The 17970-nt window shown below is 43.8% G+C and overlaps 1 protein-coding gene across 2 annotated transcripts in view; it reads right to left on the bottom strand.

Moving 5' to 3' along the window:
• Window positions 1-968: 968 nt before the first annotated feature.
• IGLON5 (IgLON family member 5) overlaps window positions 969-17970 on the bottom strand; it is a 114973-nt gene continuing 97971 nt past the window's right edge. Inside the window, exons 4-8 of one of the 2 annotated variants that reach the window (XM_039322709.1) lie at window positions 16074-16193; window positions 13168-13299; window positions 11360-11480; window positions 4539-4693; window positions 969-3056 (exon numbers count right to left, since the gene is read on the bottom strand). In XM_039322709.1, the coding sequence (XP_039178643.1) occupies window positions 2956-3056; window positions 4539-4693; window positions 11360-11480; window positions 13168-13299; window positions 16074-16193 (629 nt within the window). In that variant the 3' untranslated portion in view covers window positions 969-2955. The remainder of the gene's footprint in view (window positions 3057-4538; window positions 4694-11359; window positions 11481-13167; window positions 13300-16073; window positions 16194-17970) is intronic. The other variant, XM_039322710.1, reaches the window with a different exon arrangement.

Raw genomic sequence — 17970 nt, 5'->3', positions numbered from 1 at the left:
TACCATGGTGTTGAAAAAAAATAACACTTTCTGATGAAAGAATTGGATTAGGTAGGGAATTTAATTAATTCAATTTACACCTGTCTGGGATTCAGAGAAGTTTTGGCTTGTTAGACAGAGCTACCCGGTGAAGCAGTAATTCTCAAACCTGGCCACTTTCAGATGGTGGATTTCAACACCCAGAATTCCCCAGCTAGCAAGTTGAAATCCATACGTTTCAAAGTGGCCAAGTTTGCAAAATATCCACTCATGCAGCCCAGAAAGATCTCAAGACAAACTTTTCTACTTCTTCCCAAACTTCCTTGTTTCCAAAACCTTCATACTTCATACATGTGATAGGAATTTTTCTACCTAATTTTTCTTTCCATGTGGAGACACGAATTCCTTTCTAAACAGAGAGAGGAATTTAGCACCAGGGCTTCGTGCCTGGGTCCACCCAACACTTTCAGCTAGCTCAGTTACACATCCAATGGATGTATTCACACAACATGCCAACTTTGGTTACTTTTAACCTTGTTTAGTTGTTGGGTTTTTTTTTTTTTAAAAAAAAAAATGATCTGGCATATTGTGTGAACCCAGTCCATTAGGTTCATTTGCTGTGTAAACCCAGGAAATGGATAAACTCTATAACCAAGCTACCTATGTTGTGTGAACAAAGCCAGAGGAAAGCAGTACTAAAAGATTTAGGGAAGAAATTCCATCTTTGCTTGACAGGCCTTGTCCCATGCATCTTACTCTAGTTTTTACCAGAATCATTTGTCTTCTGTTACCTGTAATTTCAACCTCTTAAAGACAGAAAATACTTTGGCCACCTAATGAGAAGGAAGGACTCACTGGAAAAGGGCCTAATGCTGGGAAAGATTGAGGGCAATAGAAGAAGGGGACGACAGAGAATGATGGCTGGATGGAGTCACTGAAGCAGTAGGTGAGAACTTAAATGGACTCCAGAAGATGGTAGAGGACAGGAAGACCTGGAGGAACGTTGTCCATGGGGTCGCGATGGGTCGGACATGACTTCGCAATTAACAACAACAAAGATAGAAAACTGTCAAACTATATCCAGACGCAAAAGCAGGATAAGCGCATTTGCTACACACAAATATTTTCCACTTCCAACTGTTTTCTCTTGGGGAAGGCAACATGCTGCATTCACACAACATGTTTAACCAAATATGATATGGACGTAATGCCTGCATTCACACAGCATGCTACACTTGACAAGTTTCAATCCTGGCTACTGTAATTCTTTTAAGTCTGAAACCAGGCCATTTGGATGTGTTTAGGGCTTAATATATTGTGCAATATCAGAAAATGTGTGAATTCAGTAACATGGTTAAACAGAGGGTGTGAATACACCCTATTATCAACCCTAATGGTGCAACTTTATAAACCTACCATGATATGTATAAGTAACAAACCATGATAAGAAAGAATTTTGAGCTTGTTACATTAGCAGATTTGTTGACATACTCTTTATCTTTATCTTTGCAACTGGAAGGACGATGAGCGCTTACATTTTTGCATGCTATCTCTAGATACCAATTTCTACACTCTACCGCACACACTGAGTTGTTTCCAAATGCAGAAGTACTGAATAAGCACACCTGTGATCCCATACTCCAAAGTGCAATCCTTAAGAAGAAGAAGGTCAGAGTATTTCTCGAAACGAAAATAAAATTTAAAAAAATCAGAACAGAGATAGAAAAAAAGAAAAAAAATTCAGGCCAGGGTCCTTTCGTTAAGAAACCTATCACCGAGAGAGAAGCTGTTAAGTCAGCCAGTTGTGTGAAGGGGTGACATGACTTGTCGGGAGGAGGGAAAAGGTTTTGTGAAAAGTGCAAAAGAAAAGAAAGGACAACAGAAGTGAATCAAAGAGCTGGCAGATGTCCCAAGCCACGGTTTTCCAGCGAATAATATACCCCACCCCAAAGGTAAAAAGCAAGGAAATTTCCAGGATGATCAAAGAGCCAGACCGCACGTTCCTATTTTTCTAGTCTTTGTCTCTAGACAACAGAACAGTTACCTCTTACCCCGATAGCTTAAATGCCATGCCTGAAAAATTCAGATGTCTTTCATCCTTCTTCCAAAGATGCTGGGATGGCAGCAAAGAGGATCTTGTGGGTCGCTGAGACGGGGCCCCAAGGGCAGTACGTTGGACCACTTTCACGCGGTGAGTTGAACTGATGCCAATATTTCTCGTGAGGACACCGACAAGGACAGCTTCGAAGCCCAGGCTACGAGACCTACCAAGACGATGGAGTCTCTGCTTGATCCTTGGCTGCTCAACTGGCCCACACCCCCTGAAATAACCTGGTTAACTGAATGTCAAGATTCTCAACCTAGCAAGTAACAAAAAGGAAGCTCTCAAATGTAGCCTCCTGGCGAGACATTTCCACCAGAAAAAAAGGAGCAAAAAAAAAAAAAAAGAAAAGAAAAACCCCAAAGGAAATTAATAATCATCATAATAGCGATAACAATTTTTTTTTTTAAAAAAAAACCTTCTTTGTGGAATCAACATTCCAGGTTCCGTGCATTCAGAAGGCCAACTGGTCCAAGGAAGAGGAGGAGATCTCTCTATTAAACCTCAGAGGTTGAGGGGAAGGGGGACTGATGCGTTGCCATCCACTGTTAGAGCCCTGTGTCTTTGCAGTTGTGTTAAACCACAAGTAGTTCAACCGGAAGTGTCTGAGATGAAGTGTGAAGAGAAATGGCGGTAGAAACAAATGCATATTTTTTTGTTGTCCTTTTGTTTGTTTTCTTCTATCCCTCACAGTGATGGGTTCTGGATAAAATTTCATTTCTCTCTCTCTCTCTCTCTCTCTCCCTCTTTCTTTCTTCATTTTTTTTTTCTTCCAGAAAGTAGAGGTGTCTTCGTCTCTCTTTCTCCCCCTCTCTTGGATTCTTTCCCTTTTCACCTGTTTCCGTTGCCTTGTTCTGCATCGTTTCCCAGGTGCCCTAAATCTTAAATAACAGAGTCACAAAAACAGACGACAGCAGGCCCAAGAGGACAGGAGGTTTTGTGCTGGCCACCGCTACATTGTCCAGAGAACCCGGTCCTGGTAGGAGAAAAAAAAAAAGAAAAAAAGAGGTTGCCATTGTTGGTGTTCTGGTTTCAATGAGTAGCTAGGGATTAGCAATAGCACTTAGATGTATACACCACTCCATAGGGCAGTGTTTCTCAACCTTGACCATTTTAAGGCATGTGGACTTCAACTCCCAGAATTCCACAGCCAGCAATGCTGGCTGTGGAATTCTGGGAGTTGAAGTCCACATGCCTTAAAATTATCAAGGTTGAGAAACACTGCCATAGGCTTTACAGCAACAGCCCCCAGCCTTTTGGGCACCAGGGACCGGTTCCTTGGAGAGAGGTTTTTCTGTGAACTGGACAGGGCGTCGTTTCATGTGCTGCCTGCATCCCGCGGATGGGGCTTTGCTTGTTTGCGCGGCCCGGTTTCTTGCATGTCACGGCCCGGTGCTGGTCCACGGACCAGGGGTTGGCAACCCCTAATTTATAGCACTTTCTGAGTGGTTTACAACATCGGCCTATTTCCCCCAACAATCTGGGTCCTCATTGTACCAACCTGGGAAGGATGGAAGGCTGAGTCAACTTTGAGCCGGTCAGGATCGAACTCCTGGCTGTGGGCAGAGTCAGCCTCCAATGCTGCATACTAACCACCGTGTCACCACAGCTCAGGGAGCCCTAAAAATCTACTTGTGGCTAAAAGATGAGGGCAAAAAGAAGAGTGAAGTCCATTTATGCGTTGCAGGATCAGAACGCCCAAGAGACATCATCAAGGGTTCCAACAGGTGAGGAAATGGACCAATGAAAGGGGAGGCTGAATGTCCTCTGAGCTAGAACTCAAAGAACAACCAGTCACAGAGAGCAGCAAAGACAGAACAATCTGATGCAACTTAGAATCTGATGCAGCTCCTTGCAGCATCCTTAGAACAGTCTTAAAATTAAGGGCTTCGTACACCTTGCCCTGATACTGTCTATTCTTTCAACAGGTTTTTACTACAAGGCCAAGCTTAGATTCCTTGGATACACTGGTGTGTTTTTTTTCCTGTGTGAAAACAGGCCAAATTTCCCCCACCTTCTGGCTTTCTCCCATACCCTCTGCTTGAAAAGTCAACAATTTATCCAAAGTTCTAAAGGTGCTTTTTCAAAAGGCCATTGGACTTCGCTTTTTCTTTGAAGACATTTCCCTTTTCATCCAAGAAGCTTCTTCAGTTCTTCTTCAGAACTTCAGAAGCTTCTTGGATGAGAAGCGAACTGAAGAAGCATGTTGGATGAGAAATGTCTTCAAGGAAAAACAAAGTCCAGTTGCCTTTTGAAAAAGCCCCTTTGGGGCAACCACGACCTGGAGGACTGAGAACCTCCACAGACAAATCTATCCAGAGGACAACCTCCAGCTGAGGTTGTCTCCAGGTACTACAAGGAGCTCTGGCTTCTAAAAGGTACTGTAGATGGCGCAAGATCTACGATCAGCCCCAGGAGTTTGCAAAGCATGAGAAGAGAGAGAGAAGGAAAGACTCACTGATAAGCCGCAAGCTGACATTGTAGGAGCCCAGACTGTTAGAAGCCAGGCAGGTATAATTTCCATAATGTCGAGCAGTAACATTTGTGAAGAGCAATATGGAGCGTGTGCGTTCATTCTGGATCTGCAGTCCATCCAAGCCACTAGTTAATCTGCTAGGAAGAGGGAGACAACGAGAAAGTAAGTAGTTAAAGTATTGTGTACAGAGGGAGAAAAAGGATCTTTGTGTTGGAAGAGTGGTGGGGGAGGAGAGAGGTTTGTCCTTGACTTAAAACCACATTTGGGACCAGAATTTCCACTGCTAAGCAAGGCAGTTGTTAAGTGGGTCATGTCCAATTTTACAACCTTTTTTTGCCACGGTTCTTAAGCAAATCACTGCGATTGTTAAGTGAATTGTGGAGTTGTTAATCAAGCATGGCTTCCCCCCATTGACTTTGCTTGTCAGGAGCCTGCTGGAAGGTCATAAATGGCAATCCCAGGACCCCAGGAGGCTGCCACTGTTTTAAATACATACCAGTTGGCAAGTACCCAAATGTTTATCACATGACCTTGGTTGTAAATGTGAGGACGGGTCATAAGTCACTTTTTTTCGGGAGTGTCGTAACATCAAGCTGTCATTAAATGAAAGGTTCTAAGTCAAGGTGTCATGGTTCCGACAGATGAAACTCTTCAAAAGAACTTTGATGCATTGTTTACCTTAAAGAATCTTTATTTTGAGTTGCATAACATTGGCACTGCATAATCAAAGCCAAAACCCGAATTCCCCTCCCCTGAGCACATAGTATCAAAGCACAATTCCCTCCTCCAATTAACAGTCACAAATCACATTCCCGAATTAGCTTGAAGCGTGGGCTTCCTCTCCAGTTCTCCAGCCCTCAATTCCTTATCAGCTCTGGTTACAATAATCTTGTTTCTCATGCTAGGTTCAGGGTTGTTATGTCTAGCTGGACTCTCGTTCACATCTCCCCTCCCAGAATTAATCTAACTCTAAAAGCAAAAGGAAAAAGATGGCTACATTTCCATCTGCTGTCCATGCAAAAACATCTGATGTTACTAGTGTTGACACACGGACTATCTTTATTTAATTCCTAATGCTTTCCCTTGGAATTGCTTGGAATTAAGGAAGGGTAGAGAGATGGGTTGATTACAGAATAATCAAAAGCAAGATATTCACCCATACACACACACACACACACACACACACACACACACACACACAAAACCCTCACAAACACCTCAGTCTCTTCATCACTAAATAATATCAGATATTTCACTTCACAAACAGGTTGCTGGAAATGCTCTACTCCTTTAAAGCAATTTCTAGGATCATTTCTCTTTTCTCCAATTGCATATGAATTAGAAAGATGGAGAGATGCAGAGATTTTCTGTCCAGCAATATAAAATTCAATATCTCACGGTTGTTCATTTTCGTTTTACTGGATAATTTTCAACCAGTGGGAAAACCTATAAACTGGTGATTAATGTTTCTTGGAAGATTTGCTCAACCTCAAAGATTTGCATCCATATCCCAAGTAGGCAAAGGGTTCTTCAACAGCGAAAGACTTTTTGTGCACGTTCAGATGTTCGTTCAGTTGGGGTTATATATTTCAGATTTTGGAAAACACAACCACCAGCAGTTTTACGTCCGTGGTTAATTTCCGGTGACACAAAGGAACACCAGATTAGAGTAAATCAAAGCTACTTGTGAAGGGAGGAAATTCCCCTGATATAACTGATAGAAATGGGCTTCCCAAAACCTTGTTCCACCTCACAAGAAATATGAGGAAATAAAATAGCGGGATTCACCATTAAACATTTTTCTGTGTAACTCTGCTACAGGTTCCATCATTTAAACCCGTGTTTTTGAAACCTTGGCTACTTTAAGAAGTATAGACTTCTACCCCCAGAATTCCATGCTGGCTGAGGAATTCTGGGAGTTGAAGTCCACACCTCTTAAAATGGCCAAGATTGAACAAGTACTGGTTTCAATCGCGTCACCAGATGGGAAGTTTATTTAGATTTGGGGAAACACACAGAAAAGGCATAATCTCCATTTCTGTCAGCATTACTACTCTGAATCCAATCCAACCGTCCCTTTCCTCCTTGTGGCTTTTAGATCCATCATGGATCCCTTACATCAGGGGTGTCAAACTGCCGGCCCGCAGGCCGGATGCGTCACGTGGAAGCCGCGCCCACTCCATTGCCGGCAATGGCAAAACCGGCCCGATACGTTGTGCGACGTCATGTGACGTCGCAAATTTGACATGCCTGCCTTACATAATACAAAGTTTGATTCCATAGCCCACCAAATTAAGAGTCTTTGCTTGTGCACCAAATGCAACTTCAGGATTTTATGACTGGGATGGTATAAAGCACATTCTACAGCCTGACAATTATCAATTTTTTGAGTTTTACATCTTGGCATGGCTGAGTCCTTCCCTCCCATCTCATATTGTGTGGTGGTTATAGTGTTCCCTTTCCTTTGGCATTTTGACTTTCTGCACACCCACTAACCTGTCACTGTTTCCTAATAAAAGATAAGGACTGGCAGTTTCCCTTCTCTAAGTAATTATAATAAAAAAAACAGCACCCCCAGGACCCAGGAGATTTGGATCAAGAACGTTTATCAGCAGCTTAACAATGGAAGAGAAATGGAAGAGAGGCTGATCTGGAATCCATCGGAAAATCACGTTGTCAGATGTCAGTCTTGGCAAAACTGGAAATTGGTCCTGAAAAACAGGTGGTCTCCATTCTTTCGTAAGCCCAGAAAGACAGAATAATAACAACTTGTTCCCTGCACAATTATACCTCTCTTTGCCCAGGAATAGCTGTTCTGCTTTTAGATATAATCTCTGCTATGCTGCTATCAAACAAATTTAGATTTCTCAAGGGTGGGGACATTATACAACTGAAAATGGGTATTGTTAGCCCATAACTGTGAGATTACATCTGTATGCCCTCTGTTTCCTTCCCACCTAACCCCTGTTTAGCAAGAAATCTTCCAGAAGGCCCTGAGAATTTGAGGAGATTGAATGTTGAAAATACGGTATTGGGCAACTAGCTGGACTTTAAAGAAGCAGCAAATTAGGAGCCCTTGGCTTGTGAAATAAATGCAACAAGAATCAATTTGGTCTAATGCAGGGGTTCTCAACCTTGGCAACTTTAAGACTTGTGGACTTCAACTCCCAGAATTCCTCAGCCAGCTTTGCTGGCTGAGGAATTCTGGGAGTTGAAGTCCACAAGTCTTAAAGTTGCCAAGGTTGAGAACCCCTGGTCTAGTGGTTAGGGTACCAGGCTAAAAAGCTGGAGACTGTGAGTTCTAGGCATGCAAACTGGCTGGCTGACTTTGGGCCAATCACCAGGAGATGGTAAGTTCTAGTCCTGCCGTAGGTATGAAATCTGGCTAGATGACTTTGGGCCAATCACCAGGAAACAGTGAATTCTAGTCCCATCTTAGGCATGAAAGCCAGCTGAGTGCTTTTGGACCAATCACCAGGAGATGGTGAATTCTAGTCTTGCCTTAGGCATGAAAACTTGGACCAGTCACTCTCTCTTAACCCAATTTACCCCACTGGATTGTTGTTGTGGGGAAAACAGAAGAGGAAGGTGTGTTGAATATGTTTGACACCCTGCGTTATTTGTAAAAATAATAAAAGGCAGGCTATAAATAAATTAATCAACTTCAGAATGTTATGGCCTTCAGAGCTGCCCTCCTGATTTATGGGCCTAGAATGTCTTCATCTCCAGAGGCTTGCTAATCTAGGTATCTTCAACATACTTTGACCGGTATGTCGTGGCTGCCAGGATTACAGAAATAATTGTCCAGGAACAATCAAGAGTGTTTAGCAAAATGCGCAACCGAAAAAGCCATAGATCTACCGCACTTGTGGTAGCCGTTTTCCCACCCCCTCCAAGCTGAGCTTAGTCATTGTTTGGGGCTTGCCAGGTGCTCACAAGCCCTTTGCCACTGCAATCCCAGGCAGGCAGCCAACATGGGAGGTTTATCACCTCCCCCATGCAGGCTCCCGCCTTGCCCGAGGGATAGGATACCACACACGACTGAGGCATCACGTTCTGCTCGGTGGGTCACAAATTAATCTGCACGAAAGATCCATGACTATGTGCCACAAGATTGTTTAATACGACTGCAATTCAGAAGGGAAGAAGCATGGAATGATGTTTAACTAATGAGACACACACACAGCCTGGCCGCACAGACAGATCGCTCACCCTGCGCTATTTGTCTGTCTTCTGCACCAGACTATTTTCCCATCTATTATACTAGACCAGTGGTGGCGAACCTATGGCACGGGTGCCAGAGACCGCACTCGGAGCCCTCTCTGTGGGCACATGTGCTGTTGCCCCAGCCTTGCCTCCCCCTGCAACCCCCTCACCAGCAGCCCCCCTGGAGGAGAGTCGCCCCCGAGCGTGGCCCACGCGGAGCAGTGCAGCCAAGGACATGGCAGCCAGGCAGCGTAGACAAGACTCTGCCCTCACGCCCCATTGTGCACAGTTGATACTGCAGGGCGCGGGGAGAGGGCGTGGCTGCCATGGCGCTGCTGGGCTGCCTGGGCAATCTGCGGTGGGCCCTGGAGGCGGTGAGTGGCCCTGCGGGCAGGCGGGGCGGGGGCGGGGCAGGGGGTGGAATGGGAGCAGGGGCGGGGCCAGTTTTTGGGCACTTGATCTCTAAAAGGTTCGCCATCACTGTACTAGACTATCCGATCATTTCTTAAGCTACTACTTCACTAACTGCATCGATTTCCAGCTGGTTTCTGAGCCCAGTTCAGAACTCTCAGATTAAGTCTAAAAAACCCTGGAGGGCTTGAGGCCAGATGAGCTGAAGGACTCCTTTCTTTTGAAATCCAAATTAAAGCATCTTCAACAGGCAGCTATTGATCAGGGTCCCAGAATTCCCCAGCCAGCCATATTGAAGTTCACAGGTTTTAAAGTTGTCAAGTTTGGGCAGCCCTGCTATATATAGATCCTTTGCTTGAATTAGTGCAAAGATATACAGTAGTGGCCAAAACTGTGGAAACCTTTTGGGAAAAGTGTATTTTTGAGGTTTGATGGCTAATAAAACCACTTTTTTTGAGGAGTAGTACCATAAGATTATATTATAATAATAATAATAATAATAATAATAATAATAATAATAATAATATCATTTGCCTGTAAGCAAAAACTGGTGGGATCATAAAATAGAGAAAGTCATAGAAAATGATAAAGTTAAACTGCTCTGGGACTTCAGAATTCAAACAGACAAGCAGCTGCAACATAACACCCCAGACTTAACAATTGTCGACAAGAAAGACAAAAAAGTCTGGATAGTGGACGTGGCAGTGCCTGGAGACAGCAGAATAGATGAGAAAGAACTGGAGAAGATAACAAAATACAAAGACCTACAAATAGCAATAGAAAGACTGTGGCAAATGTAAGCAAGGGTAGTACCAATAGTCATAGGCTCCTTGGGTGCAATCCCAAAACAACTGGAGCACCACTTGAACACCATTGGCATTGACAAATTTGCCATTAGTCAATTGCAAAAGGCGGCCTTACTAGGAACTGCTTCCATCCTGTGACGATACCTGTAATACTATCAAACATCAACATCTGCCTATCCCAGGTCCTGGGTAAGGACTCGATAGGTAGACAAAATGCCAAATTTATAGCCAAATAACCAGAAAAAGGAAGCACAACTTGCTTAGGTTGATATCAGGTAGCTTTCCTTCACTGATTGCAGCCAATGAGCACGAGTGTTTAGAGAGCCAATCAGGTGTCATCTTGTTTTGGCCATGAGCCAATCAGATCACGGTAGGATTCAGTGATTGATGTCATGTTTTGAAGCTGAGAGGAGGACATTTGTCAGTGTGTTATGGGATCGCTATCAAGTTGGTTGGGGTTTTTTTGTGTTCTTTCATTTAGTGAGCTTGTAAAACGTAACAAAATTAAAGTAATGGTGCAAAGAGTTGACTGGTTGCCCAGAAAGCGATGTAAAAGAGTATTATTAAGTGAACAAGGCTACAGTTATAAAGAAATTAGAAGAAAAATGGGTGGAAACTTAACCAAAGGTGGCATTTCTACTGTACACTTTTCCCAAAAGGTTTCCACAATTTTGGTCACTACTGTGAGGTTCTCTTCCAATTTTAAAGAGTTCTCCTTCAATCTGAGGAAAAAGTGAGCATATACTGCAGTGGTTCTCAACCTTTCTAATGCCGTGACCCCATAATACAGTTCCCCATGTTGTGGTGACCCCCAACCACTTATACATCACCGGGTGCCAGGGCCGTGGCCAAAGAAAAGGGGGAAAAATGGCGGACAGCCTTGTTTGGCAACCCCCGTGAAATGGTCGTTCGACCCCAAATGGGGTCCCGACCCACAGGTTGAGAACCACTGATATACTGTATGTATGTATTCACTGGATTTATATGACCATCCAACTCCCAAATGCAACACTAGGCAGGGTACAACAATAAAAGATAAAATGAAATGCAACAAAACTCCACATAAAGGACAACAAGCAAGAACAGTTGAGGCACACTAAGATATATATTCCATTTCATGGAATGAGCTTGTAGGCTCCCTATCTCATGGATCCCAAGGTTACTGTCCTTTCCAGGAACAAAACCAATGGGCTGAGGCCTGTCTAAAACAAGGGTTCTCCAAGCATCCTTGCGAGATATGTTGGCCTTTCAATTTCAGCACTTCTACCCAATCTATCCAAAGGTACTCTAGGAGTTGAAGACATCTGAAAAAACTCTGCTCTAAAATGTTGGCAGAGCACCATGAATGATGCTGAAGGAGATGGGGAAACACAGACTTACTGCTTGTCATCTTTGAACCACTGAAAGTCCGCAGCGGGCACTGCCATGGCCTCACAGCGCAAGAGGGCTGTCTTTCCTATCAAGGGACGGGAATCCTTTACATCTGTGATGATTGGAGGATCTGGGAAAAGACAACAATGGATGGAGAAACGGATTGGAGGTCAACTGTGACAACCTCCCCCTGTAGGCATCTCCTGCAACCCTTCAAGTACAGGCAGAGAGACCTTCAAGGTGGACTCTAAAAAAAAAAAAGCTCTGAAAGGGCCAGAGAAGGATCCCTCACCCCCCCCCAAATTTGGATTCAGTGATCTTTCTAACTTAAAAAATAACTTCTCCCACAATCTCCTGTAGTTCAGTTCATTCCAAGGAAGAAAGAAGAAAACTAAATCCGTCCTTCTTCTCACACTGCCAAATCACTAAAAAAAAAAAAAAAAAATACCGGATGGGATGGTGTAGTAGTTTAAGATGCTGGCCTAGAAACCAGGAGACTGAGGATTCTGCTTCCACCTTAGACAATGAAAGCTGGCTGGGTGAATAGAATAGGGCAGTGTTTCCCAAACTTGACCATTTTAAGGCATGAGGACTTCAACTCCCAGAATTAAAATTCAACTCTCAGAATTAAATATCCCATGCCTTAAAATTGTCAAGTTTGGGAAACACTGGAATAGGGAGTAGGGAGTAGGGAATAAGAATAGAATAGAATAGAATAGAATTAGATAGATAGAATAGAATAGAATAGAATAGAATAGAATAGAATAGAATAGAATAAGGAATAAGGAATAGATAATAGGGAATAGGGAATAGGGAATAGGGAATTAGAATAGAATAGAATAGAATAGAATAGAATAGAATAGAATAGAATAGAATAGAATAGGGAATAAGGAATAGATAATAGGGAATAGCGAATTAGAATAGAATAGAATAGAATAGAATAGAATAGAATAGAATAGAATAGAATAGAATAGAATAAGGAATAGATAATAGGGAATAGGGAATTAGAATAGAATAGAATAGAATAGAATAAGGAATAAGGAATAGATAATAGGGAATAGGGAATAGGGAATAGGGAATTAGAATAGAATAGAATAGAATAGAATAGAATAGAATAGAATAGGGAATAAGGAATAGATAATAGGGAATAGCGAATTAGATTAGAATAGAATAGAATAGAATAGAATAGAATAGAATAGAATTAGATAGATAATGAATAGAATAGAATAGAATAGAATAAGGAATAAGGAATAGATAATAGGGAATAGGGAATTAGAATAGAATAGAATAGAATAGAATAGAATAGAATAGAATAGAATAGAATAGAATAAGGAATAGATAATAGGGAATAGGGAATAGGGAATTAGAATAGAATAGAATAGAATAGAATAGAATAGAATAGAATAGAATAGAATAGAATAAGGAATAAGGAATAGATAATAGGGAATAGGGAATAGGGAATTAGAATAGAATAGAATAGAATAGAATAGAATAGAATAGGAAATAAGGAATAGATAATAGGGAATAGGGAATTAGAATAGAATAGAATAGAATAGAATAGAAAAAGTATAGAATAAATGTAACTAAGGTTAACTAATCAACAAATACAGATAGTGAAAAGGTAGCTGCCAGGTTTGGTGAGACCATGAAGTGTGAACACAACACAAGCCAAAGGCTGATCTTTAATCCTAGATCCCCAACCAATCATCAGTTTTTCTATTGAAACTATCCTACTCAGGCCCAGGAATTTCAGATGCAAATGAAAATAGAAACAGGCGAAGACGCAAAGAAAGAAAGGAAATGAAAAGTCGCCTCACAATTGACTGTGATAAGAACGTGTTTGCTGTCTGGTGTCAAAACACCGTTTGCCGTGACGCACTCGTATTCCCCAGCTTGTTCTCGGTTGATCTCTGATATTTCCAGGTATTCTCCTTCACTGGTGAATCCATCTGTGGGGAGGGAGCAGGAGGGAGGCAGGAACGGAGTCAGGCCCAGTCAGGCAGGGAGACAGACACAAACAGACTTACACACAAGAAAACACATATAACACAACACGGTTATCGAGGCCCCCTCCTGCAGGGCTGCCCTATGTAGGGCCATAAAGGGCAGACAGAGGAGGGGGAGATGCCCAAAATAAGCATTCTCACAAACAACCCCCTAAGTCATTGTAGCTCAAAGAATGCACGGGTTTGCAAAGAACGTCTTTGAAAAAAATGAAGGAGGAAAAAACTTAGGTGCCAGGCCAAGATTGTTGTTGTTAATTGCGAAGTCGTGTCCAACCCATTGCGACCCCATGGACAATGTTCCTCCAGGTCTTCCTGTCCTCTACCATCTTCTGGAGTCCATTTAAGTTCTCACCTACTGCTTCAGTGACTCCATCCAGCCATCTCATTCTCTGTCGTCCCATTCTTCTATTGCCCTCAATCTTTCCCAGCATCAGGCTCTTCTCCAGTGAGTCCTTCCTTCTCATTAGGTGGCCAAAGTATTTGAGTTTCAATTTCAGGATCTGGCCTTCTAAAGAGCAGTCGGGGTTGATCTCTTCTAGGACTGACCGGTTTGATCGCCTTGCAGTCCAGGGGACTCGCAGGAGTCTTCTCAAGCACCATAGTTCAAAGGCCTCCATTCTTTGGCACTCAGCCTTTCTTATGGTCCAACTTTCACAGCCATACATTGCAACTGGGAAGGCCTGGATTATACACACTTTTGTTGGCAGGGTGATGTCTCTGCTTTTTTAGTATGCTGTCTAGCCAGGCCAAGATAGTCAGAGTATAAAAAGCAAATTCACAGCTAGTGGAGAGTCACCATAACTGTCAGGAAATTGGCATATTCTGCAGGGGATGGAGAGAGAGAGGGTAAAGCTACTGCCTGACTAGTTTTAAGATTAAGGGTAAAGATTTCCTTGTCAGATGTGTCTGACTTTAGTTCCATGGTCATGTGACCAGCATGGCTATATGCCCGGGGTCTTCAAACGTGGCCCTTTTATGACTTGTGGACTTCAACGCCCAGAATTCCTCAGCCTGGCTGAGGAATTCTGGGAGTTGAAGTCCACAAGTCATAAAAGGGCCAAGCTTGAAGACTCCTGCTATATGCCAAAGGTGTGTGGAACGCTGTTACTTTCCCAGCGAAGTGGTACCTATATATCTATTCCAGTGTTTCTCAACCTTGACAATTTTAAGGCATGTGGACTTCAATTCCCAGAATTCCACAGCCAGCATTGCTGGCTGTGGAATTCTGGGAGTTGAAGTCCACATGCCTTAAAATTGTCAAGGTTGAGAAACACTGATCTATTCACATTTGCATGCTAGGCGGGCAGGAGCGGGAGCAGGAAACAGGAGGTGACCCTGTTGTGTGGAGCTCGGGTCTCAAACCCGGACTTTCAGCTCTCCAAGCTCAGGGTCTTTAACCGCTGAGCCATTCCCCCCCCCCCAGTTTTCAGATTACCTATAGATTAAATTGTTGGCGTATGCAAAACCCTCGAATAGTCAGCTGCCTCTAACACAATGCCCTGTTAGGAAAAGAAGCTCTCCCAATACGGCTCCATCTTCTGGTGAGTCAGAAATGCAGCGTTCCTATTAGAATGTCATCACTCGCTGCCTTGCCTTGTTCGCTTCCATTCACAACATTTCACGGAAAATGTCAAAACTCCAATTCAAATCTTCAGCAGCGGCGCTTTGCTGCAGCTGTGCTCCTTTATGAATGAAGCAAAATTCCACTCTATGAAAAGGCAGGAAAGAGATGGGCCAACGGATAAATAAAATAGCATTGTCTCCTGCTCATTATGGGGTGCAGGAGGAGGGTTGATATATGTGACATGTGAAATCTCACTCCCCGACAATATTGTCTGCGCAGCCCAACTCACTACTTCCCCCCCAGGATCTGGGATTTCATACATAATGCCCCCAGCTTTTCAAATTGATTTTTGCGACCTTAAAAGGGGGATTTTCATTTATTTATTTAAATGGGGAAATAAAGGGTGAGATCAAGGCAAACAGATTTTTTTTAAAAAAAAATGCAGATTTCTGCAACCAGGACTAAATTCCACTTGCTTAAAAGATGCTTTGGGATCCAGTGAACAACATCCCTGTGCAGACACCCAAGCTGTGTCTAGACATGCTCGATCTGGATAGTTTAAAATGAGCAGCTGATGTCATACAAACGCTAAACTTGATTTATTTTGATCTTGGTTCGATATTGGGGGTTAGTTGTCATATGAACGCAGTCCATTTAATCCAGTGTTTCTCAACCTTTTTAATGCCGCGATCCCAACCGGTCGTAAGTCGAGGACTACTCAACTGGTGCAGCACCGTTTGCAGAATGGGACTTTTGGTGGGCTCAGCAGGGCAGAGACAGCCTGGACAATTCCTATTGGCTTTTGAAAGCCAATAGAATTAGACTCTATTCAAGAGAGTCTATTCTATTGGCTTTCAAAAGCCAATAGAATAAAAGGGAGTAGCACAGCTAAGGAAAAGGGGAAAAAAAATGGCGGACTGCGTTGTTTGGCGACCCCAGTGAAATGGTCGTTCGACCCCAAATGGGGTCCCGACCCACAGGTTGAGAACCACTGATTTAATCAGTGCATAACTCAGGATAACTTGCAAATCCTGAACATAGGTTCATTTACATTTAACCAAGTTTGGCATGTTGACCCAATCCATTCTCATTTATGCTGGTAATTAGTGGCCTGCAATGGAGAGCCAGCACCTCCTCCAGTTTTTTTTCTCACCTTTCAGCTGTCGCCAAATTACCGTCGGTTCCGGTTTCCCCACTGCCAGGCACAACAAATTCACATTGCTTCCTTCGTTCACCGTCACAGCTGAGGAAATGTTCACGATCCGAGCTGGAACTGTGGAGTTTAAAACAGAGAGTGGGCATAATGGCATGGGAGGCTGACCTTGGGAGACAGAAAGAAGAGCTGATATGGGACAACCGTCATGAAAAAGATGCCTACAAAAAGAGGGTGAGCTGGGGGTTCAAAAGAAGAGAACAAGTAAAGAGGTCCCGGAGATCACTAGAGACCCAATTGGAACAAAGGCTGAGAAGCTAGGAGACCGGGAGTTCTAGTCCTGCTTTAGGCACAAATCCAGCTGAGAGATTTTGAAGCAGTGTTTCTCTCTCTTTCTCTCAGTCCTGGAAGAAGAAGGCAAGGCCAAACCACATCTGAAAATGCTACCAAGACAACTGCAGGAACCTCTAAACCAGGGGTGTCAAACTCAATTTCACTGAGGGCCGCATCAGCACTGCGGTTGCCCTTGGGGGGCTGGGTGGGTGTGACCAGAGTGGGTGCAGCCTACTGGGCGGGTGTGGAGGGAGTGGGTGTGGCCTACTGGGTGGGCATGGCCAGCTCTACATTGTTTGCATCCAGGGTGCCTGCCTGGGCAGATCTGAGGGTCTCTGGCAGAAGGGGGTGGGACCGGGGCAAGCTCCAAGGCATGGTGCATTTCTTCATTCCTCACAAAGGGTGACACCTCCCAGCATGCACCCAGGGGGCAGGGCTGACGCAGCAGGGGCTGGTTCCTCGTTGTTTCCAGACGGCCTTGTGGAGCTAACACTGAATGCCTTTCAGCATAGATGGCCACCACAAAATTGTACATTGGCTCCCGGCCAGCCTGGGCCAGGGCCAAGGCAGCGGGGGCCGTTCCCTCACTGTTTCCAGGATGGCTTCGCGGGCCACATGAAGCCACTTTGCGGGCCGCATCCGGCCCCCGGGCCTTGTGTTTGACATGTCTGCTCTAAACCATAACTATAATTAGATTTTTCTGGGGAGGAGCAGCCTGTTCAGTAGTGCTGTCCCCAACACAAACACATACATACAGATTTAACACCCTAAGCTGCACCCAAGTGGGCTTAGAGAGAAGAAAGAAGGTTGGCTTTTAAAAATCAACTGGAGGTTGAATTCAACTGGAGTTATATGTATTCTTTCTATAGTTCCACTTTTGTTTGTCCTGCAACTAGACACGATTGCCACTTGCTCCAGAAATGGGGAATCGCCAGTTGAACCTGAATGAAAGGAGATTTTACTGTTGGAGATTTAAAGATTTGCACTTGGTTGATGAAGGGAAGTCCAAAAATCTCCCTCAGCCAACTCTTTCGCCATCTAGTGGCCAACATCCACCACTGCAGATAGAAACCCCCAAGAGAAAACATAAAAGATTCTGGAGATGTGAGTCCGACTGTATTCCTCACATTTCACAAATCACTACCCCACCTTGTTTTTGGACTGCCTCCTCAGCAAATCTCAGCATGGGAGGCTTCTAGCTCCCTTCCCTGTTGCAGCGGAAGAAAACCCCCCCCCCATGAAAAAACATACATTCTCCCCCTCCCAGACTTGGCTTAACGTTCCCCATTGTTTGCATGATAAACTGGGGTGGAGTTGGCAATGGCAGAGCTATGGGAGAACATCTGTTTCCTTAATCTGCAGGTTACTCATCCCAGAACTGAGCCCAATCAGCTCGTATTGTAAGCAGCTTCCCGGCTCCAGCAACTATGAGAAAACAGAACGTGTGGAGCTATAATTATGGGGTGCATAACACCGCAGTTGTGGCTTTTGCCAATACGGCAGAAATGCCGGAGGCGCCTGGAAATTGGGGAAGAAAGTGAAAAAGAAGAAAGAGAGAGAGAGA

This window comes from Crotalus tigris, unplaced genomic scaffold (genome assembly GCF_016545835.1).
Source record: "Crotalus tigris isolate CLP2741 ecotype Arizona unplaced genomic scaffold, ASM1654583v1 scf7180000024119.3904262, whole genome shotgun sequence".
Lineage (NCBI taxonomy): Eukaryota > Metazoa > Chordata > Lepidosauria > Squamata > Viperidae > Crotalus > Crotalus tigris.
This window is presented reverse-complemented; position numbering and strand designations above follow the sequence as displayed.